Genomic DNA, 20,069 nt, shown 5'->3' on the forward strand with positions numbered 1-20,069 from the left:
GAAAGAATTAGAGGTAAGACAGAATGTAGGATTGCAGATGAGCAGGGAGGCTTCAGAGTGGGTAGGGGATGTGTAGATCAAGTGTTTACATTGAAGCATATATGTGAACAGTATTTAGATAATTGTAGGGAAGTTTTTATTGCATTTATGGATTTAGAAAAGGCATATGATAGAGTGGATAGAGGAGCAATGTGGCAGATGTTGCAAGTATATGGAATAGGTGGTAAGTTACTAAATGCTGTTAAGAGTTTTTATGAGGATAGTGAGGCTCAGGTTAGGGTGTGTAGAAGAGAGGGAGAATACTTCCCAGTAAAAGTAGGTCTTAGACAGGGATGTGTAATGTCACCATGGTTGTTTAATATATTTATAGATGGGGTTGTAAAAGAAGTAAATGCTAGGGTGTTCGGGAGAGGGGTGGGATTAAATTATGGGGAATCAAATTCAAAATGGGAATTGACACAGTTACTTTTTGCTGATGATACTGTGCTTATGGGAGATTCTAAAGAAAAATTGCAAAGGTTAGTGGACGAGTTTGGGAATGTGTGTAAAGGTAGAAAGTTGAAAGTGAACATAGAAAAGAGTAAGGTGATAAGGGTATCAAATGATTTAGATAAAGAAAAATTGGATATAAAATTGGGGAGGAGGAGTATGGAAGAAGTGAATGTTTTCAGATACCTGGGAGTTGACGTGTCGGCGGATGGATTTATGAAGGATGAGGTTAATCATAGAATTGATGAGGGAAAAAAGGTGAGTGGTGCGTTGAGGTATATGTGGAGTCGAAAAACGTTATCTATAGAGGCAAAGAAGGGAATGTATGAAAGTATAGTAGTACCAACACTCTTATATGGATGTGAAGCTTGGGTGGTAAATGCAGCAGCGAGGAGACGGTTGGAGGCAATAGAGATGTCCTGTCTAAGGGCAATGTGTGGTGTAAATATTATGCAGAAAATTCGGAGTGTGGAAATTAGGAGAAGGTGTGGAGTTAATAAAAGCATTAGTCAGAGGGCAGAAGAGGGGTTGTTGAGGTGGTTTGGTCATTTAGAGAGAATGGATCAAAGTAGAATGACATGGAAAGCATATAAATTTATAGGGGAAGGAAGGAGGGGTAGGGGTCGTCCTCGAAAGGGTTGGAGAGAGGGGGTAAAGGAGGTTTTGTGGGCGAGGGGCTTGGACTTCCAGCAAGCATGCATAAACATATTAAATAGGAGTGAATGGAGACGAATGATACTTGGGACCTGACGATCTGTTGGAGTGTGAGCAGGGTAATATTTAGTGAAGGGATTCAGGGAAACCGGTTATTTTCATATAGTCAGACTTGAGTCCTGGAAATGGGAAGTACAATGCCTGCACTTTAAAGGAGGGGTTTCGGATATTGGCAGTTTGGAGGGATATGTTGTGTATCTTTATACGTATATGCTTCTAAACTGTTGTATTCTGAGCACCTCTGCAAAAACAGTGATAATGTGTGAGTGTGGTGAAAGTGTTGAATGATGATGAAAGTATTTTCTTTTTGGGGATTTTCTTTCTTTTTTGGGTCACCCTGCCTCGGTGGGAGACGGCCGACTTGTTGAAAAAAAAAAAATGCAGCCTTCCCCTTCCTTCTACAAATTTTTCATTGTTCTCAGTTTTTTTTTTTTTCAACAAACCTGCCACTTCCCAGTGAGGTAGGGTGACCCAAAAAAAGAAGAAACACTTTCAACATCTCTCCTTCCATCACTGTCTTGCCTGAGGCATGCCACTACTGCAGTTGAGAACTGCAAATATCCCCACCCTTTCTTCAGAGTGCAGGCACCGCACTTCCCACCTCCAGGCTTCAAGTCCGGCTAACTGGTTTTCCTGAATTCTTTCATAAAGGTTACCTTGCTCACAATCCAACAACATATCAAGTCATAAAAACCACTTGCCTCCACTCACTCTTATCTTAAAAGGCTCACACACACTAGCTGCATGTCTTAAGCTCTCACACACAAAATGTCCTTAATCCCCACCCTCCAACCTTTCCTAGGATCACCCCTACCCTGCCTTCCCTCCACTCCAGATTCATATGCCCTCCAATTCATTCTGTTTTGTTCCACCCTCTCTAAATGTCCGAACCACCTGAACAGCTCCTCCTCACACCTCTGGATATTACTTTTGATAATCCCGCACCTGCTTCTAATCTCCAAGCTATGAATTCTCTGCATGATATTCATGCCATTCATTGCTCTCAGACAAATCTCCACTGCCTCCAGCCATCTCTTTGCTGCAACATTCACAACACGTTTCACCCCCATATCAGAGTGTTGGTACCACTATACTCTCATACGTTCCCTTTTTGATTCCATGGATAACGTTCTTTATCTCCACACATTCCTCAGTGCACCACTCGCCTTTTTTTCTTGTTAATTGTATGGTTCGCCTAGTTTTTCATAGACCATTTGCTGACAAGTCCATTCCCAAATTTTTGAACACATTCACTTCCTCCATACTCCATCCAATCTTGATATCTGATCTTTCATTAATTAAATTTTTTTAGTTACCCCTTATCACTTTGCTCTTTCCTGTGTTCACTTTTAATTTCTCAATTTTGTACAAATATAGTTTTTCAACCACTGTTAGTAATATATGCAGAATCAATATGAGTACAGTACCAGACTAGCCTCTGTCGCTAATATAGATTTCCAGTTTAAGACTTCTCAGTTTCTTACCTTATTTTGCAAATTGATAAATCATTTTGCCAGACTTTCTGTTGTGTCTTATGATATAAAAAAAAATTTAATGTGTAATACTGTACATTGTTTTTCCTTCACACGATATACGTGACTCGGAGCATTTAATTTTGCCATACAGCCTTTATTCCGATAGAAGATGGTGATCAACATGCACAGATGTGGTGAATTAGTATGGACTTTTATTGTAATAGCTTTCTATCTCTCTCTGGAAAAATATAGAAAAATATTTTCTCACTCTCTTTCAGTTTCGCAATGTCTACAACAAAATCTTTGGTGGATACTTGATGCGGAAGGCATTTGAGCTTTCATGGGCCAATGCATTTACATTTAGGTTAGTGCAATTGAAGATAGTGATTTGTAGTATGTACTATGTAGTATGTACTATGTAATATGTAGTATGTACTATGGTTGTTTAATATATTTATAGATGGGGTTGTAAAAGAAGTAAATGCTAGGATGTTCAGGAGAGGGGTGGGATTAGATTATGGGGAATTAAATACAAAATGGGAAGTGACACAGTTACCTTTTGCTGATGATACTGTGCTTATGTGATTTTCAAAAGAAAAATTGCAAAGGTTAGTGGACGAATTTGGGAGTGTGTGTAAAGGTAGAAAGTTGAAAGTGAACATAGAAAAGAGTAAGGTGATGAGGGTATCAAATGATTTAGATAAAGAAAAATTGGATATCAAATTAGGAAGGATGGATTTATAAAGGATGAGGTTAATCATAGAATTGATGAGGGAAAAAAGGTGAGTGGTGCATTGAGGTATATGTGGAGACAAAAAATGTTATCTATGGAGGCAAAGAAGGGAATGTATGAAAGTATAGTAGTACCAACACTCTTATATGGGTATGAAGCTTGGGTTGTAAATGCTGCACCAAGGAGGCGGTTGGAGGCAGTGGAAATGTCCTGTCTAAGGGCAATGTGTGGTGTAAATATTATGCGGAAAATTCGGAGTGTGGAAATTAGGAGAAGGTGTGGAGTTAATAAAAGTATTAGTCAGAGGGCAGAAGAGGGGTTGCTGAGGTGGTTTGGTCATTTAGAGAGAATGGATCAAAGTAGAATGACATGGAGAGCGTATAAATCTGTTAGGGAAGGAAGGCGGGGAGGGGGCGGCCTCGGAAAGGTTGGAGGGAGGGAGTAAAGGAGGTTTTGTGGGCGAGGGGCTTGGACTTCCAGCAAGCGTGCGTGAGCATGTTAGATAGGAGTGAATGGAGACGAATGGTATTTGGGACCTGACGAGCTGTTAGAGTGTGAGCAGGGTAATATTTAGTGAAGGGATTCAGGGAAACCGGTTATTTTATATAGCCAGACTTGAGTCCTGGAAATGGGAACTACAATGCCTGCACTTTAAAGGAGGGGTTTAGGATATTGGCAGTTTGGAGTTATGTGTTGTGTATCTTTATACGTATATACTTCTAAACTGTTGTATTCTGAGCACCTCTGCAAAAACAGTGATTATGTGTGAGTGAGGTGAAGGTGTTGAATGATGATGAAAGTATTTTCTTTTTGGGGATTTTCTTTCTTTTTGGGTCACCCTGCCTTGGTGGAAGATGGCCGACTTGTTGAAAAAAAAAAACTATCAATATACAGTGGACCCCCGCATAACGATTACCTCCGAATGCGACCAATTATGTAAGTGTATTTATGTAAGTGCGTTTGTACGTGTATGTTTGGGGGTCTGAAATGGACTAATCTACTTCACAATATTCCTTATGGGAACAAATTCGGTCAGTACTGGCACCTGAACATACTTCTGGAGTGAAAAAATATCGTTAACCGGGGGTCCACTGTATTGCCCAATTGAGAATTTCTGATTGAGGAGCGCATAATAAAAAACTTTTGTCTGTACTGTACTGCTAAGCTCTTTTGGGAAAGGTGATTGACAAGTACAACATTTGATATATTCCTTTTATGGTAAATATTATCCTAAAACATATTTAGTAGCACAGTAGTAGCCTTTCTTGGATAATTCTTGTGTTACAATATTTGAGAAAGATTGCTACTATGCTGTTAATTATGTGTCTTATGTTATATAATGTTTACCATAAAAGACCTTTATCAAAACTGTACAGGCAGGCCCTGCTTATACAGCAGGTTAGGTTCCAGGCTACTGCTGTAAAGCAAAAATTACTGTAAAGTGAATCAATCTTTTTTCACTTTCAAATGCTATAATAGCCTGATAACTTGTTTATACTATCATATATTAAGTGAGCAATAAAGCTAGACCTAAAAAATGCATATACAATACAAAAATTACTTTTTTTTTTTTACAGTAAACCGGCCAAATCCCACCAAGGCAGGGTGGCCCAAAAAGAAAAACAAAAGTTTCTCTTTTTAAATTTAGTAATTTATACAGGAAAAGGGGTTATTAGCCCCTTGCTCCCGGCATTTTAGTCGCCTCTTACAACACGCATAGCTTACGGAGGAAGATTTCTGTCCCACTTCCCCATGGAGATAAGAGGAAATAAACAAGAACAAGAACTAGTAAGAAAATAGAAGAAAACCCAGAGGGGTGTGTGTGTATATATACATGCTTGTACATGTATGTGTAGTGTGACCTAAGTGTAAGTAGAAGTAGCAAGATGTACCTGAAACCTTGCATGTTTATGAGACAAAAAATGGACACCAGCAATCCTACCATCATGTAAAACAATTACAGGCTTTCGTTTTACATTCACTTGGCAGGACAGTAGTACCTCCCTGGGCGGTTGCTGTCTACCAACCTACTACCTAGGACAAATTACTTACCTTAAAATATTTTCATCCTGAGCCTAGAGTGAGTGGTGAATATATTTATTGTAGGAAGTTTGAATAAATGAAGAATGGGTATAATTGACAACTGCTGCATCTGCAAAGCTCTGTAAAGTGGGGGCTGTCATATATTAATGACAAGCACAGTACTTAACAAGTAAAATGTTACTGACATCTTCATCAGTTTGCTGTTGGTAATTTTATCTATAATTATACAACTTTTCACTCTCAATATGCTAAATAATTTGTGGGTTCTATTGTAGTGCTTTTTTAACTAAGCATATATATTCTTCCAAACCCAATAACAATATTATTACTTTGATACTAAACATTTAAATACATTCTTTCCATCCTTTTCATGTTATCTCCAGATTTGATAGTAATTACCTTTTACATCTCTAACATGCACTCCATTGTCATTATAACCTTCTCAGTACATATCTTTTCTTCTTAATCAAATGTATACTTGACTTATTATCAGAATCTTAAGTCATTATCTTGTAGCTTCTCTTAATTAACTTTTTCACTTTTATATTTTTGTTATGCCTGTCTCTCTCTCATTTTTATTATCTTTATTCACATTACAGTGGACCCCTGGTTCGCGATATTAATCCATTCCTGAGAGCTCATCGGAAAGCGAATCAATTTTCCCCATAAGAAATAATGGAAATCAAATTAATCTGTGCAAGACACCCAAAAGTATGAAAAAAAAAACTTTTACCACATGAAATATTAAGTTTAATGCAATAGAATAATTACAATAACAACAATAACAATAGAATAATAAAAATAGAATAATTGACACTTACCTTTAATGAAGATCTGGTGATGATTGATAGGCTGGGAGGAGGGGAGAGTGTTGAACCTATTGTTTAGAAGGGGAATCCCCCTCCATTAGGACTTGAGGTAGCTTTTCCTCCTGAGTAATGTAGGTCCTGCTTGGCAATTTCTTCCAAAACAGGCCTGTTTTGTCACAATTAAACACTTGTTCAGGTTTCAAATCTTCAGCCCCTATGTACTCCTTGAATTCATGCACATATTTTTCAGCCGCTTTGTGGTCTGAACTGGCAGCCTCACCATGCCTAATCACACTATGTATGCCACTACGATTCTTAAATCTTTCAAACCAACCTTTGCTGGCCTTAAATTCACTCACATCACCACTAGTTGCAGGAAATTTCTTTACCAAATCGTCATGCAGCTGCCTAGCCTTTTCACAAATGATCGCTTGAGAGATGCTATCTCCTGCTATCTGTTTTTCATTTATCCACACCAATAACAGTCTCTCAACATTTTCTAACACTTGCGGTTGCTGTTTCGTAATCACAGTTGCACCTTTTGCAAGAACAGCTTTCTTGATTGCCGTTTTCCTGCTCACTATAGTAGAGATGGTTGATTGGGGTTTACTACACAACCTGACCAGCTCCGACACACACACACTCCACTTTCGTACTTTGCAATTATCTCTTTCTTCATATCAATAGTCATTAGCACCCTTGGTCTCGAAGGGTTGGCACTAGAAGCTTTCTTGGGGCCCATGGTGACTTATTTTGCAGAAACAAGCGCCAAAAACAGTGATAATATGGAATGTACCGAATGTATCCTTAGATGCGCGCACACTGGCTGGCTTGTAAACATTGGTACACACGGGAAAGTTCAGGCCACACGTGGACATTTCTTGTACGAATCGCATCGCATACCGGGTTTTGTAACGGGAACTGAGGCAAATTTTTGGCGATATAATGCATCGGTTACCGGATTTATCGGATACTGATAGCATCGCGAACCGGGGGTCCACTGTACTTTATTTAAATTTTTTGACATGTTTTCATTACATATGTCAGCATTGTTCTTTTACATTTTTTCACCTCCCTTTTGCAAGCTTTTTCTTCTTAATTTTGCCATTGTCTTCATTCCTCCCTTTTGACTGCTTAATGCTTGGCATGTCTTCTGAGAACTAATAGTTGCATGATGGTTGGCAGTTTCTATGTATGTCTCTTCCTATTCTTGCATCCATCACCCACTTTAGTACAATATTCTATTAACATTTATATTATATAATTCAAATGCATCTTCATCTTTCAGCATTGCAAAGCATATGTAAATGTACATCTGTGTTTATGAAAATGATTGCTTGTTCTATAGTATTATTATTTATACTTCTGTTTCTTCACAACTCTACAAGAAATAAAGGTCACTTGCTTCATATATGGACCTTACATGCTAAGGTTTCATATAGTGTATATTAATGCTTTCTGTTTATAGATGTAGAAGTTAAAGCCAACAGATATAAGTATAAAGATACAGTAGACAGTACAAACTTTTATTGGGACTACATTTCACTCAGGGTTCAAATTTATTAAGTCATACAGAGGATACCTTTACATGTACAAATACTCACTGAGAGTGAGGTAAGAACAATAAAGAATTATATGTCGGGTGATAATGATGTAGGTATCAGAGCATTGCAGTTAGTCTTCTGGTGCATTTTCCATATAAAGTAATATGTGCCTAGGGTTTGTTAGGCTGAAAGCACCCTGATTCTGTTTAATAGTATCTCTTGCCCTGATGATTGCCAATTCCAGGCACCTCAAAAATAAGTTTGGCATCTGTCCATGCCGTAAGATGTGTATTATTTAAAATATTACAAAATTTAATTTTTTAGTCACTCTTCTTATAAATAACCTGTGAATGTCACTTTTCCCATGGATCTATGTCAAGTCATATCACTTAGACCATGCTGCAAGGTGTGTAGCCTAGAGACTAGTCAACACATAGTGTAGAACATCAATAGCTTCTTGCTATTTCTTGTAGTTTAAACCAGGGATTACTTGCTATGAGAATAAGCTTGTTAGATTTCCTAGCTGGTAGACTCGCTTGACAATCTCTGTACGTAACATCTAAAATAATCATGTAGGAACATTATATGTTTCATTTTCTATATCTTTCTTAATGAATTTGTAACTTATTTTTGCACTTGAGCTACTTATAACAGTAAAGACTTCACCTGTTTTGAGATTTTCTGACTTGGTTTGCATTTAAGGTTAATTCATGCAAAAACATTATATTCTTGTATTTCTTAATGTTGCATTCAAAAATTAGATCTGAGCTTTGTACAAACATAAAAGCCAACATTAGAACTTATCTAAACCTTGTATTCCCTTTCACTCAGCATTTACCATATTATTTATAGATTTTCTTATACAGTGGAACCTCAAAAATCGAACTTTCTTCGGTCCAGAAGGCTGTTTGAGTGCCTTTACCGAATGAATTTATTCCCATCAGGAATAATGTAAATTAGATTAGTCCATTTCAGACTCTCAAAAATACACTTATAAAAGCACTTACAAAAATACACTTACATAATTGGTTGTGTTGGGAGCAGTTCGATTTTTGAGGTTCCACTGTATTTTGTAGAATTTTAGGTTAATAATCCCTGTTTCTATTGTGGGCAAATAATATGCAGTATTAGTTATGAAGCAGTTTTTTCATGTTATATTATTTCTTTATAGTAAAGTTAATTACATTTGGTAAATATTTTATGTACAGTACTTTAAGCTCACATATTTTTTGGTATATTCTAATTAATGAATACTCATAACTTTCTCATCAGCAAGCAACGACCAAGAGCATTGCACGTAGATGATATCATGTTCCGTCGCCCAGTGGAAATTGGTTCACTGCTCTATCTTAACTCACAGGTTAGTATTTAATTTCTTCACATTCTTTCCCTACTTTTCAGAGAATATTGTTTTGAATACTTTCACAGTATATTTAAAAGATACCCTAAAGGTTTTACATTACAGTACTATATATAAAAAATGCCCTTATATTTTACAAAAGATAGACATGGATTTAACTTTTAATTCTGTCCACCATGCTAGTACATAGGTGATGACTGTGTCCAATGTACAAGTACACACCTGCCAATATTTTTAACCTCATCTCAACTGTCTGGGATCTCCTACAACTTCCTGATTCCTTTGAAAAAGTGTTGTAAATGAATGGTTCAGAGAACCGACATGTTGTTGAATTAGACACATGTGCAACTCTGGGATATCTTTATTGAGGAAACGTTTCGCCACATAGTGGCTTCATCAGTCCATACGTAGGAGAAACTTGAAGAACAGGAGGAGAATGAGGTAATCAGTCCCTCAGCCTTGAGTCGATGTGGTCAGTCCATCAATCTTGAATAGAATACGGTATATGAGCGGAGAAGCAGCTTATAAACCGTAGACAGGTGAGGGGCAGCAGTCGTAGGTGGCGTCACATTTGTCCAATGTGGAAGTAGGTCGTGCCCAAGGGTTAGGCAAGTGAAGAATTCCCAAGTATTAAGATCCCAAGAAGTCTAAGACTAGGCAGGTTCATGCAGTGCGTCATGGGGTAACACTGCCTAACTAGCGTAAGTAAACTATGAAATTAGGACCTGTTGATTTACCACCAACTTCCCTACCAGCAAACAGGATGTGGAACTGCCTGGAAAATGCCTTATTTATTCCAGATCTGTTACAGTATCATCATATTAATAGTGGAATTCAGCCAATAAGCATACTATGTAGATTTAACCTAAGGCAGTGGTTCCCCAACTTTTTTCTCAGGGCTGCACTCTTGGAATAAAAATTTGCTCGTGCCACACCAAATTTTTATTGATAAGAAATACATTAAAAAAAAAAAAAACTCCTAGTAATGAGGCCTAGTAGTGAGGCTCAAGTTAGAGTATGTAGGAAAGAGGGAAATTTTTTCCCAGTAAAAGTAGGCCTTAGACAAGGATGTGTGATGTCACCGTGGTTGTTTAATATATTTATAGATGGGGTTGTAAGAGAAGTAAATGCGAGGGTCTTGGCAAGAGGCGTGGAGTTAAAAGATAAAGAATCACACACAAAGTGGGAGTTGTCACAGCTGCTCTTTGCTGATGACACTGTGCTCTTGGGAGATTCTGAAGAGAAGTTGCAGAGATTGGTGGATGAATTTGGTAGGGTGTGCAAAAGAAGAAAATTAAAGGTGAATACAGGAAAGAGTAAGGTTATGAGGATAACAAAAAGATTAGGTGATGAAAGATTGAATATCAGATTGGAGGGAGAGAGTATGGAGGAGGTGAACGTATTCAGATATTTGGGAGTGGACGTGTCAGCGGATGGGTCTATGAAAGATGAGGTGAATCATAGAATTGATGAGGGAAAAAGAGTGAGTGGTGCACTTAGGAGTCTGTGGAGACAAAGAACTTTGTCCTTGGAGGCAAAGAGGGGAATGTATGAGAGTATAGTTTTACCAACGCTCTTATATGGGTGTGAAGCGTGGGTGATGAATGTTGCAGCGAGGAGAAGGCTGGAGGCAGTGGAGATGTCATGTCTGAGGGCAATGTGTGGTGTGAATATAATGCAGAGAATTCGTAGTTTGGAAGTTAGGAGGAGGTGCGGGATTACCAAAACTGTTGTCCAGAGGGCTGAGGAAGGGTTGTTGAGGTGGTTCGGACATGTAGAGAGAATGGAGCGAAACAGAATGACTTCAAGAGTGTATCAGTCTGTAGTGGAAGGAAGGCGGGGTAGGGGTCGGCCTAGGAAGGGTTGGAGGGAGGGGGTAAAGGAGGTTTTGTGTGCGAGGGGCTTGGACTTCCAGCAGGCATGCATGAGCGTGTTTGATAGGAGTGAATGGAGACAAATGGTTTTTAATACTTGACGTGCTGTTGGAGTGTGAGCAAAGTAACATTTATGAAGGGATTCAGGGAAACCGGCAGGCCGGACTTGAGTCCTGGAGATGGGAAGTACAGTGCCTGCACTCTGAAGGAGGGGTGTTAATGTTGCAGTTTAAAAACTGTAGTGTAAAGCACCCTTCTGGCAAGACAGTGATGGAGTGAATGATGGTGAAAGTTTTTCTTTTTCGGGCCACCCTGCCTTGGTGGGAATCGGCCGGTGTGATAATAAAAAAAATAAAAAAATAACTGTTTTATAATATGATCATGGGACATCCAGAAAGTATAAAACAATGCAGCTACATAATAACATGACTCATTCCTAAAATATACTTATAGACAAGCCTCTTACATATGTAACCTCTATATATGAATGTTTAAATGTTTCTTTGATTGCCTTTGAATTTTCCTGCCACACTTACCATTCTCTTTTTCTCTCGCCACACCAGTGTGGTGCACCACACCCTTAGGGAACAGGTGACCTAGGGTAACCCAATATAGTCAGTGTGACTTATTTCTACATTTCTATGATTATTACACTTTAAAACAAGTGAAATAACTTAAGGTTTCCATGTAAATATATGTTTTACAGTGGTCTGGAAGGCACACATGTTATGGACACACACACAGAGTTCATTATGTTTATTTAACCTAGGATATTCCCTCAAACTTAAATACATATACAGTATAACATAAACAGTAACCTAGGATAATCCTATATATTCAAACATTGTGACTTATTTACATAGTTTGTTATACTGTATCAATTATCCCTTGTATATAGTGTTAGAAGACCAAAGTAGTAAAAAAAATTTTAAAACAATTATTTGTTCCACTTTATACTGTATATTCTATATGGAGCAATATTGGGTTTTGCATTTCCGTATGTTTGAAGTACTAAAATGCTTCAAACATCTCTGATATCATAAGAAACTAGTGTACATAGTCTTGAACATTAAAAGAAATAAAAACAAAAAGCGATCATAATTTGGCATCAATAAATTGTGAAATGTAAATATTGCTGGTGCATTTACACCATTGTTGCCGATGAGTGACCATTTTTTTAAGAACTTCAGCACGCCTTAAATTCTTAAGTCTTTATCAGTCTCTTTCGATGTATAAAAATGTACTCTTTCAATCTCTTAAAAAAAACTATTTTTCAAAATCTTGCTCCACACACAGGAATTTTAATTTCTGGTTATGCCATAGTTAGGAGGTTAAAGAAACATAAAGAAAACAAATTGTGTTCCCTATAATTTCATAACAGAATTTTCTTTAATTTTAGGTTGTATATACCGAAGGACATCATATTCAGATCAGTACGAAAGCGAGTGTGATGGATCCAACTACAGGATCTATTAATCTCACAAATATCTTCCACTTCACTTATGAAGTTAACCAACCAGTCCCATTTGTATTGCCCAAGACATATCATGGTAATTTATTAGTGTTTTTAATTACTATCCATCAATTAACATTGCATTATTGTATTACCCATCCATTGTATTTGTGTTTAGGATTTAGTATAAACATACTAAATGTTTTCACTAGTGCATTTAAGGAATGGGTGTTTTATAGAGCAATTGTTTATGTAATTAATAAGCAGCAGTGTGGTGAGAGTTGGGTATTAATGGATAATGCAACAAAGTTTTACATAATTTCAGAAATGGATGACTCTCAAATGGATGGGAAGAGGAGGGATTGTATACTAATCTCTAGAAAACTTTTGAAATTTATAGAGTAAAATAAAGGAAGACTAAAGAGATATCACAATATAGATGGAGAGTCATAAAATTGTCTGTAGTTTCTTCATTGCTTATTATTCTTATAAACTTTTAGGCTCTGTTAAACTTCCTGTAAACAACCAGTCACTCTCACCCCAGAAATGTAGTTATAGTATATAATATTTCCCTGCAATAAAACATCTAGTGTGTGGGAGCCAAGCAGCAGAGAATCTTGTATGCTTGGAGACATGCCAGGACTTGGAGATTTTGTTTCATTCCAGAAAATCTGTAATAATGTTAATGACAGTTAAAAAGTACAGAACTTTTATTTAAAATCCCAAATATATTATCTAAAAAATTGCAAAGAATGCACTTACCAGAAAACTATTTGTATGTCTTTTTGCAAATACTTCAGTGCTGTTATTTTCTGATGTAAAAATAATTGAAGCAGCATCAGCAGTAGATAGAAGTTGTTGAGGGAACTGGAGATACGGTGCTCATCATTAAAATATGTTAGCCCCCCTCTAAAATCACAGCCACCAAATAGGTCATACCTTGTGCTTTAGGATATCCTTCAACCATCTAGGAAGTGATTAGCACACATTCTCCAGAGTTTCAAGGGGTAAATTCTCCCGTGACTCACAGATGGCATTCTCCGGCTGTTGGAGAGGGCTGATATCCTTTCCCTAGTAAATCTCCCTATATCAGCCCAGAGTTTTCCCAGTGGGGTTTAAGCCTGGTGAATTTTCTGGCCAATCATCAAAGAAGGGGTATCTCACAATCACAGAGCCATTGAACAACAGGTTTCACGGTGTGAGAAAGAAGTGTCTTGCATGAAAACCTTGCACCACACTGAGTGAAAGATATAGGCAAATGATAACAGACAAATTCTTGGTATGTAATTATTACTGTTAACATAAGTAAGGATGATTTTCTGGGCTTTCCTGGACATATTTTTGGTGTGGGCATGTAATGAACACTGTCCTCAAGGAACCAATGCAGTCAGGTCCTCACTGGAAACTCACATACATTGCTGACTTCTACTATTTTCTGTTTGATGGCCTGCCTTATGTACTCTAATGATCTCTGCAGTTGTCTCGAGTCAATAGCCAAAATATCCAGCAAACTTGGAAGTCAAAACTACACAGTGTAGGGTTACCAAGGATGCAAAACCATCCATCACACAAGCCCAAAAGGCACTTAGGATGCAGCCAGTAGTAACAAGGAATACTGAGACATCCCACTTTGAGTTGTCATGCCAGTACATGTATAACTTTTTGCTAATGGACAAATGTGCCATAGTAGGATATTACTTTGAACATTGGATTGTGTCTGTGCCTTCCATGCAGCATACTTTATTGATAAGCACTGTAAATGTCTAAACATCCACAAGAATTGGATCACCACAGGAAATCTTGTACAGTGTGTGTTATTTCTTGTCCATTTTGTGTTTATTTATTTATTTCACATCTTTTTCTTGCCATTATAGAAGCCATGTTATTCTTGGATGGTCGACGCCACTACCAGTTGGTGAGAGGACTCCACAAATTTTATGGCCAAGCGGACAAGGCCTCAGACACTTTAGTTTAAGGTAATTTTGTGCATTCTACAACTTTAAAAAATAAGAAAATCATTTTTTATAAAGTATTTAATGTTACAAAAAGTTTAATATATGAATATTGAAATTTTATTGCTATTCACATTAGCATGTGTATGTGTGTGTAAACAGGAGGTATATTGTACACATATTATTTTAAGACTGTATAAAGCAGATATCAGCTCAGTCACTGGTTAATGATCTTAAGAAAGATCATTATTATCTTCACTTAATTTCCTATAGTGATAAAGATGATAAACTTTGTACTTTGTTGCAACTTGAGATATGAAGTGGAATAGTACTGTACTGTAAATAAAATTCTGAATGTAGCACAGTACCTTTATATGTTGATTTTATTTTTCAGAAGGTGCAACTCGGGATTTTCTGAGACTACACTCTGATGGGGACATTGCACCTGTTGACTCTGTTCAGCTAGCACTCAGTAGGTACCTGGGTGCTAGCTAACTGTTGTGGGTCAGATTCTTGGGAGGAGGTAGGGAGAGTGGTAGTAAACCTAAGATAGAACTGGGCTTTGAAATAAGCTAAGGTAGGATAACAGCTCATAGCCTGTAAATTAAATATTAAAAAAAATTAATAAAAAAAACTAATGTATTGTGATGGTTAGGAAGTGAGCTACAGGCTGATTGAAGATAAGTTATGCTGTAAAAATAAAATGTGAATACACTGTAATATATGCAGTTGGGTATTTAAAGAAAAAATAATTTGTTGTGTAATGGTGAGTTGGTGTAGGCATATGACTCAAGATACACTTGAAATATGGTTAGGTATCAAAGGAAGATAAATTCAATACAAAATCTATGGAGATTTTACTTTTTTTTTTTATCTCACATTTTATTAACTGTAATGAAAACCAGTTTCTAACAGTGATGCAGCAATAAAAACTGAGAACATTATTATGGGAAGATATTAAATATATTCATATTACAAGTAGCTCTGCCAAGGCCATTTATGGTATAAATTTTTTATACCCTGTACCAATATTCAGTATGTTAGGATTAAGTTGTGGGAGATGATTATAAGTATAAATATATACTAGTTAATTACAATAAAAGGTAATATTATTTTATCTCCAGGTTTTTCAACTTATTGATATAACTTCCTATTTGCCCAAGATACAAATTTCTATTACACAACCCACTTAATATTGGAGAATGTACAAAATATGCCATCATTTTTTTATTAATGCATCGGTCATCTCCCACCTAGGCAGGGTGGCCCAAAAATGAAAAACTTTCATCATCATTCAGTCCATCACTGTCTTGCCAGAGGTGTGCTTACACTACAGTTATAAAACTACAACATTAATACCCCTCCTTGAGAGGGAAGTACAGTTTCTGCACTCTGAAGCAGGGGTGTTAATGCTGCAGTTTTATAACTGTAGTGTCAGCATGCCTCTGGCAAGACAGTGATGGAGTGAATGATGAAAGTTTTTCTTTTTTTGGGCCAACCTGCCTTGGTGGGAGACAGCCGATGTGTTAATAAAAAAAAATGATAGTATATTTTGTACATTTTCCAATATTAAGTGGGTTGTGTAATAGAAACAGTTATACTTTGGGCAAATAGGAAGAAAGCTTTCCTTGGTAACCAAACATATCCTAGCATAACACAACCTAACTCAATGTAACCTAACTTGCAACATTGTTGGTAGAATTACAGACAATATATGTTAGCTAAAAGGACACATGCAGATAATATGATATTTTCTTGTGGCAGCATTTCACTCTCCAGGAGCTTTGTCAAGCTGTTACACACAATATGAACACAGAAAGTATATATGTATAGGCAACAGAGTGAGATGTAAAGTTATAGCTTACTGCAGTGATTATGCTTTTTAAATATAATTCTAATACCTATATATACCCTCTCGTATCCCTGTAATGTTTGTAGTGGCTTGACAATGCTCCTAGAGAGTGAAACATTGCCACAGTAAAATATTGTATTAGTTGTACATGTGTTCTTGCACCTAATGTAACCTAACTAAACCTAGATCAATGCACAATTCACTGAATACATATTGGGGAATTTGCATAATATTATAACGCCAATAAAAATTTATTTTGTAATTATAAAAGTAGTTTTTCAATAAATTTTTGAATTATTTAGTTGTACTTTACATGTAAAATTAGTGAAATAATAAATATGAGCTTAACATGTGCCTAATTAGAAAAATAATTCATCAGATTTGTTCATATGAAGTAAATTATGCTACAGTATTTAGAGTTTACTGAAGCTACAGTAGTTGTTTTTATGTGATGTTTTAGTACATTTCTTCTTCTTTCAACAAACTGGCTTATCCCACCGAGGCAGGGTGACCCCTTGCAACACGCATGGCTTACTGAGGAAGAATTCGAAAATTATAGTTAACATAAACATCAAAAGGCTTCAGTAAGATTTGCAGGTTAATAGCCAAGAAAATTAAAAAAATTAGCTTCACCTGAATGCAATGAAGGAAATTTTGGTTTCCTGATTTGAAAATTACTCTGGCAAGCCATATTAGTAGATAAATACCATTTTCTCTTTAATTACTTGGCAATGAGTGGTAACAGTTGCTTTGACTTTATATCTGTGTTTTATATTGACAGTTATTCACTATACAGTATTTGATTGAATCTGCAAGGATGGTGGGATGCCTTTGTGCAATTAAGATCTTTTGATCGAAGAAATTGGACCCTCCCTCTTCTTTTTTTCTTAGGATCAGTTTAAATTTTCCCATGCACTGCATGACCCCTATGGGTTTAGCAGTTTCTCATGAGTAGCTTTTGTTTTTAACGTGTCAGCCATTTCCCACCAAGGCAGGGTGACCCAAAAGGAAAGAAAAACCCAAAAAGAAAAAACTTCATCTTTCAACACTTCAACCTTCATACGTAATCACTGTCTTTGCAGAGGCACTCAGATACAACAGTTCAGATGTCACTCCAAATAGCCAATATCCCAAACCCTTCCTTTAAAATGCAAGCATCGTACTTCCCACCTCCAGGACTCAAGTCTGGCTAACTGGTTTCCCTGAATCACTTCACAAAATATTTCCCTGCTCACACTCCAACAGCTCACCATGTCCCAAAAACCATTCATCTCCATTCCTTTCTTAACACATTCATGCACACTTGCTGGAAGTCCAAGCCCCTCACCCACAAAACCCCTTTTACCCCCTCCATCCAACCTTTCCTAGGACGCCCTCTACCCTGCCTTCCTTTCCCTACAGATTTATACTCTCTCCAAGTCATTCTACTTTGTTCCATCCTCTCTAAATGACCAAACCACCTCAACAACCCCTCTTCAGCCCTCTGATTAATACTTTAGTAACTCCACACCTCCTTCTAATTTCCACTCTATGAATTATCTGCATAATATTTACACCACACACTGTGCTTAGACCCAACGTCTCCACTGCCTCCTCACTGCATCATTTACAGGCCAAGCTTCACAACCATATAAGTGTTGGTACCACTATATGCTCATACATTCTCTTCTTTGCCTCCATGGATAAAGTTTTTTGTCTCAACAGATACCTCAAAGTACCACTCGCTTTTTTTCTTCATCAATTCTATGATTAACATCATCCTTCATAAATCCATCTGCTGACAAATCCACTCCCAAATATCTGAACACTTTCACTTCCTCCATACTCCTTTCCAATCTGATATCCAGTCTTTCATTATCTAACTCATTTGTTACCCTCACCACCTTGCTGTTTCCTATGTTCACTTTCAACTTTACACACCCCAGATTCATCTATTAACCTTTGCAAGTTCTCTTCAGAATCTCGTAAAAGTACAGAGTCATCAGCAAAAAACATCTGTGACAACTCTCATTTTGTTTTAGATTCCACATATTTTAATCGCACACCTCTTCCCAACACCCTAGCATTCAATTATTTTACAACCCTATCTATAAATATGTTGAACAACCATGGTGACATTACACATTCCTGTGTAAGGCCTATATTTACTGGAAAATAATCTCCCTCTTTCCTGCAAACCCTAACATGAGCCTCATTATCCTCATAAAAACTCAGTTAAACAGCATCAATAACCAACTACTTACTATTATTATTATTTTCACAAAAAATTTGCCAAACCCAGTGCTGCAAGGCTGAGGGGATGCTATCAGTAAAGGGAAGCAGTCTGAAGGGTGAGCTCATGAGGTAACAAGTAAAGTCTGAGTTTGCACAATAAGTCAGTATCAGCCAAAAAGTCATAAACTGTCTACAGGTACAGTACACTGAAGTAGGGCTTTCAAAATGGGAGTCTAGTTACTGAAGAGACCAGAAATTGATTCTACACATTCTTTAAATGGTTCAGTCAATCAAAGGGTATTTGACCATGATCACAGCCTGACAGGTTTCACAGAGGCACTGCATGTATAACAGCTTTGTGATGGTTTTGTAGATAGTACACATTAGCACAAGAACCATTTTTCAAATGCACCGGTGATGAAAAAGTTGACCAAATACTAGACTGTGATTTGATCAATAAGAACATAAGAAGATTATTGCAGCAGGTTTACTGGCCTGTGCAATGAGGGACCTCAAACCAGCCCTTCTCTCTTGTATATCTGTCCCACTTATTTTTAGTTGCTTGAGCTGCTAGCTTTGATAACTATTCGGCAACCTATTACACTATTAACCCTTGTGGGTTTGGTGCTTAGTTCTGATTATAATAACAATAATAATTAATGCTATTATATCTAGGCCGACTTGTTAAAAAAAAAAAATATCTAGGAGGGAAATGCTGAGCCCATAGGGAGTCTTACAGTGCCTGGGGAATGGAAGACATTCAGGTTTGATCCAAGGAAGAGGAGAGTCCCTTAAGGTAAGATTGTTTTGCTCATTGACAACAATACTGCAGAGCCAATTTTATTTCGTGCCCTTTCCAAATCTAAAATTATCCATGAATTCATTTTTTTTTTATTCTTTGTTAGATATCCTCAGTACCTCATATATATCCTCATTATTTATTCCTGTCTTTCACTTGTATACTTCAATTATATCTTCTCTCATTCCATATCTTTCAAGCGAGTGTGAGTTCAGGACTAAAAAACCCCTCTGTTTGAAAGCTTCCTTGTGCAGTGGATTAATTTTGTCGTTCTTTATATGTTCTTTGATGCATTAATATCCATTCTGTAGAATGGAAACCAGATTATTATTATTATAATAAAAAAGAAGCACTAAACCCACTAGTATCATACAGTACTGACTGCAGAGCAGGGAGTGATCCAGGATCAAAGGATGAGCAAGGGTGGAGAGGACAACAAAGGTAGAGTTAGGAAGGGCTATGAGGAGTGCTAAAGGAAGTATTATCAAAGTTTGTGCAATAAATTGGTTGCTGTCAAAGAGGGAGTCTGTGTTAAAGGTGGGTCCATCAGCAAGGAGGGAAGATAAAGTATGGGCATAAGAGTAGTGACGAAGTCAGAGGAAAATTCCGTGTGCTCGTTGACAGGACAGTCCAATAGAATATGGGAAATTGAAATTAGAACCAGACAATTCTCACAAAGTGCAACAGTGCCGCTCCATGAGATACCCATGAGTGAGATGGGTGTGCGAAGACAGGAGAGTGTTGTCTCTCAACCTCGG

The 20,069-nt window shown here is 37.2% G+C and overlaps 1 protein-coding gene across 3 annotated transcripts in view; it reads left to right on the forward strand.

Moving 5' to 3' along the window:
* Window positions 1-16,599, forward strand: part of LOC128695570 (acyl-coenzyme A thioesterase 9, mitochondrial) — a 41,355-nt gene extending 24,756 nt beyond the window's left edge. For 2 of the 3 annotated variants that reach the window (XM_053786260.2, XM_053786261.2), the window contains exons 9-13: window positions 2,957-3,042; window positions 9,080-9,167; window positions 12,441-12,591; window positions 14,369-14,470; window positions 14,841-16,599. In XM_053786260.2, coding sequence (XP_053642235.2) covers window positions 2,957-3,042; window positions 9,080-9,167; window positions 12,441-12,591; window positions 14,369-14,469 — 426 coding nt within the window. In that variant the 3' untranslated portion in view covers window position 14,470; window positions 14,841-16,599. The remainder of the gene's footprint in view (window positions 1-2,956; window positions 3,043-9,079; window positions 9,168-12,440; window positions 12,592-14,368; window positions 14,471-14,840) is intronic. The other variant, XM_053786259.2, reaches the window with a different exon arrangement.
* The last annotated feature ends 3,470 nt before the right edge of the window (window positions 16,600-20,069 follow it).

The sequence above is a fragment of the Cherax quadricarinatus genome, chromosome 42 (genome assembly GCF_038502225.1).
Source record: "Cherax quadricarinatus isolate ZL_2023a chromosome 42, ASM3850222v1, whole genome shotgun sequence".
NCBI lineage: Eukaryota > Metazoa > Arthropoda > Malacostraca > Decapoda > Parastacidae > Cherax > Cherax quadricarinatus.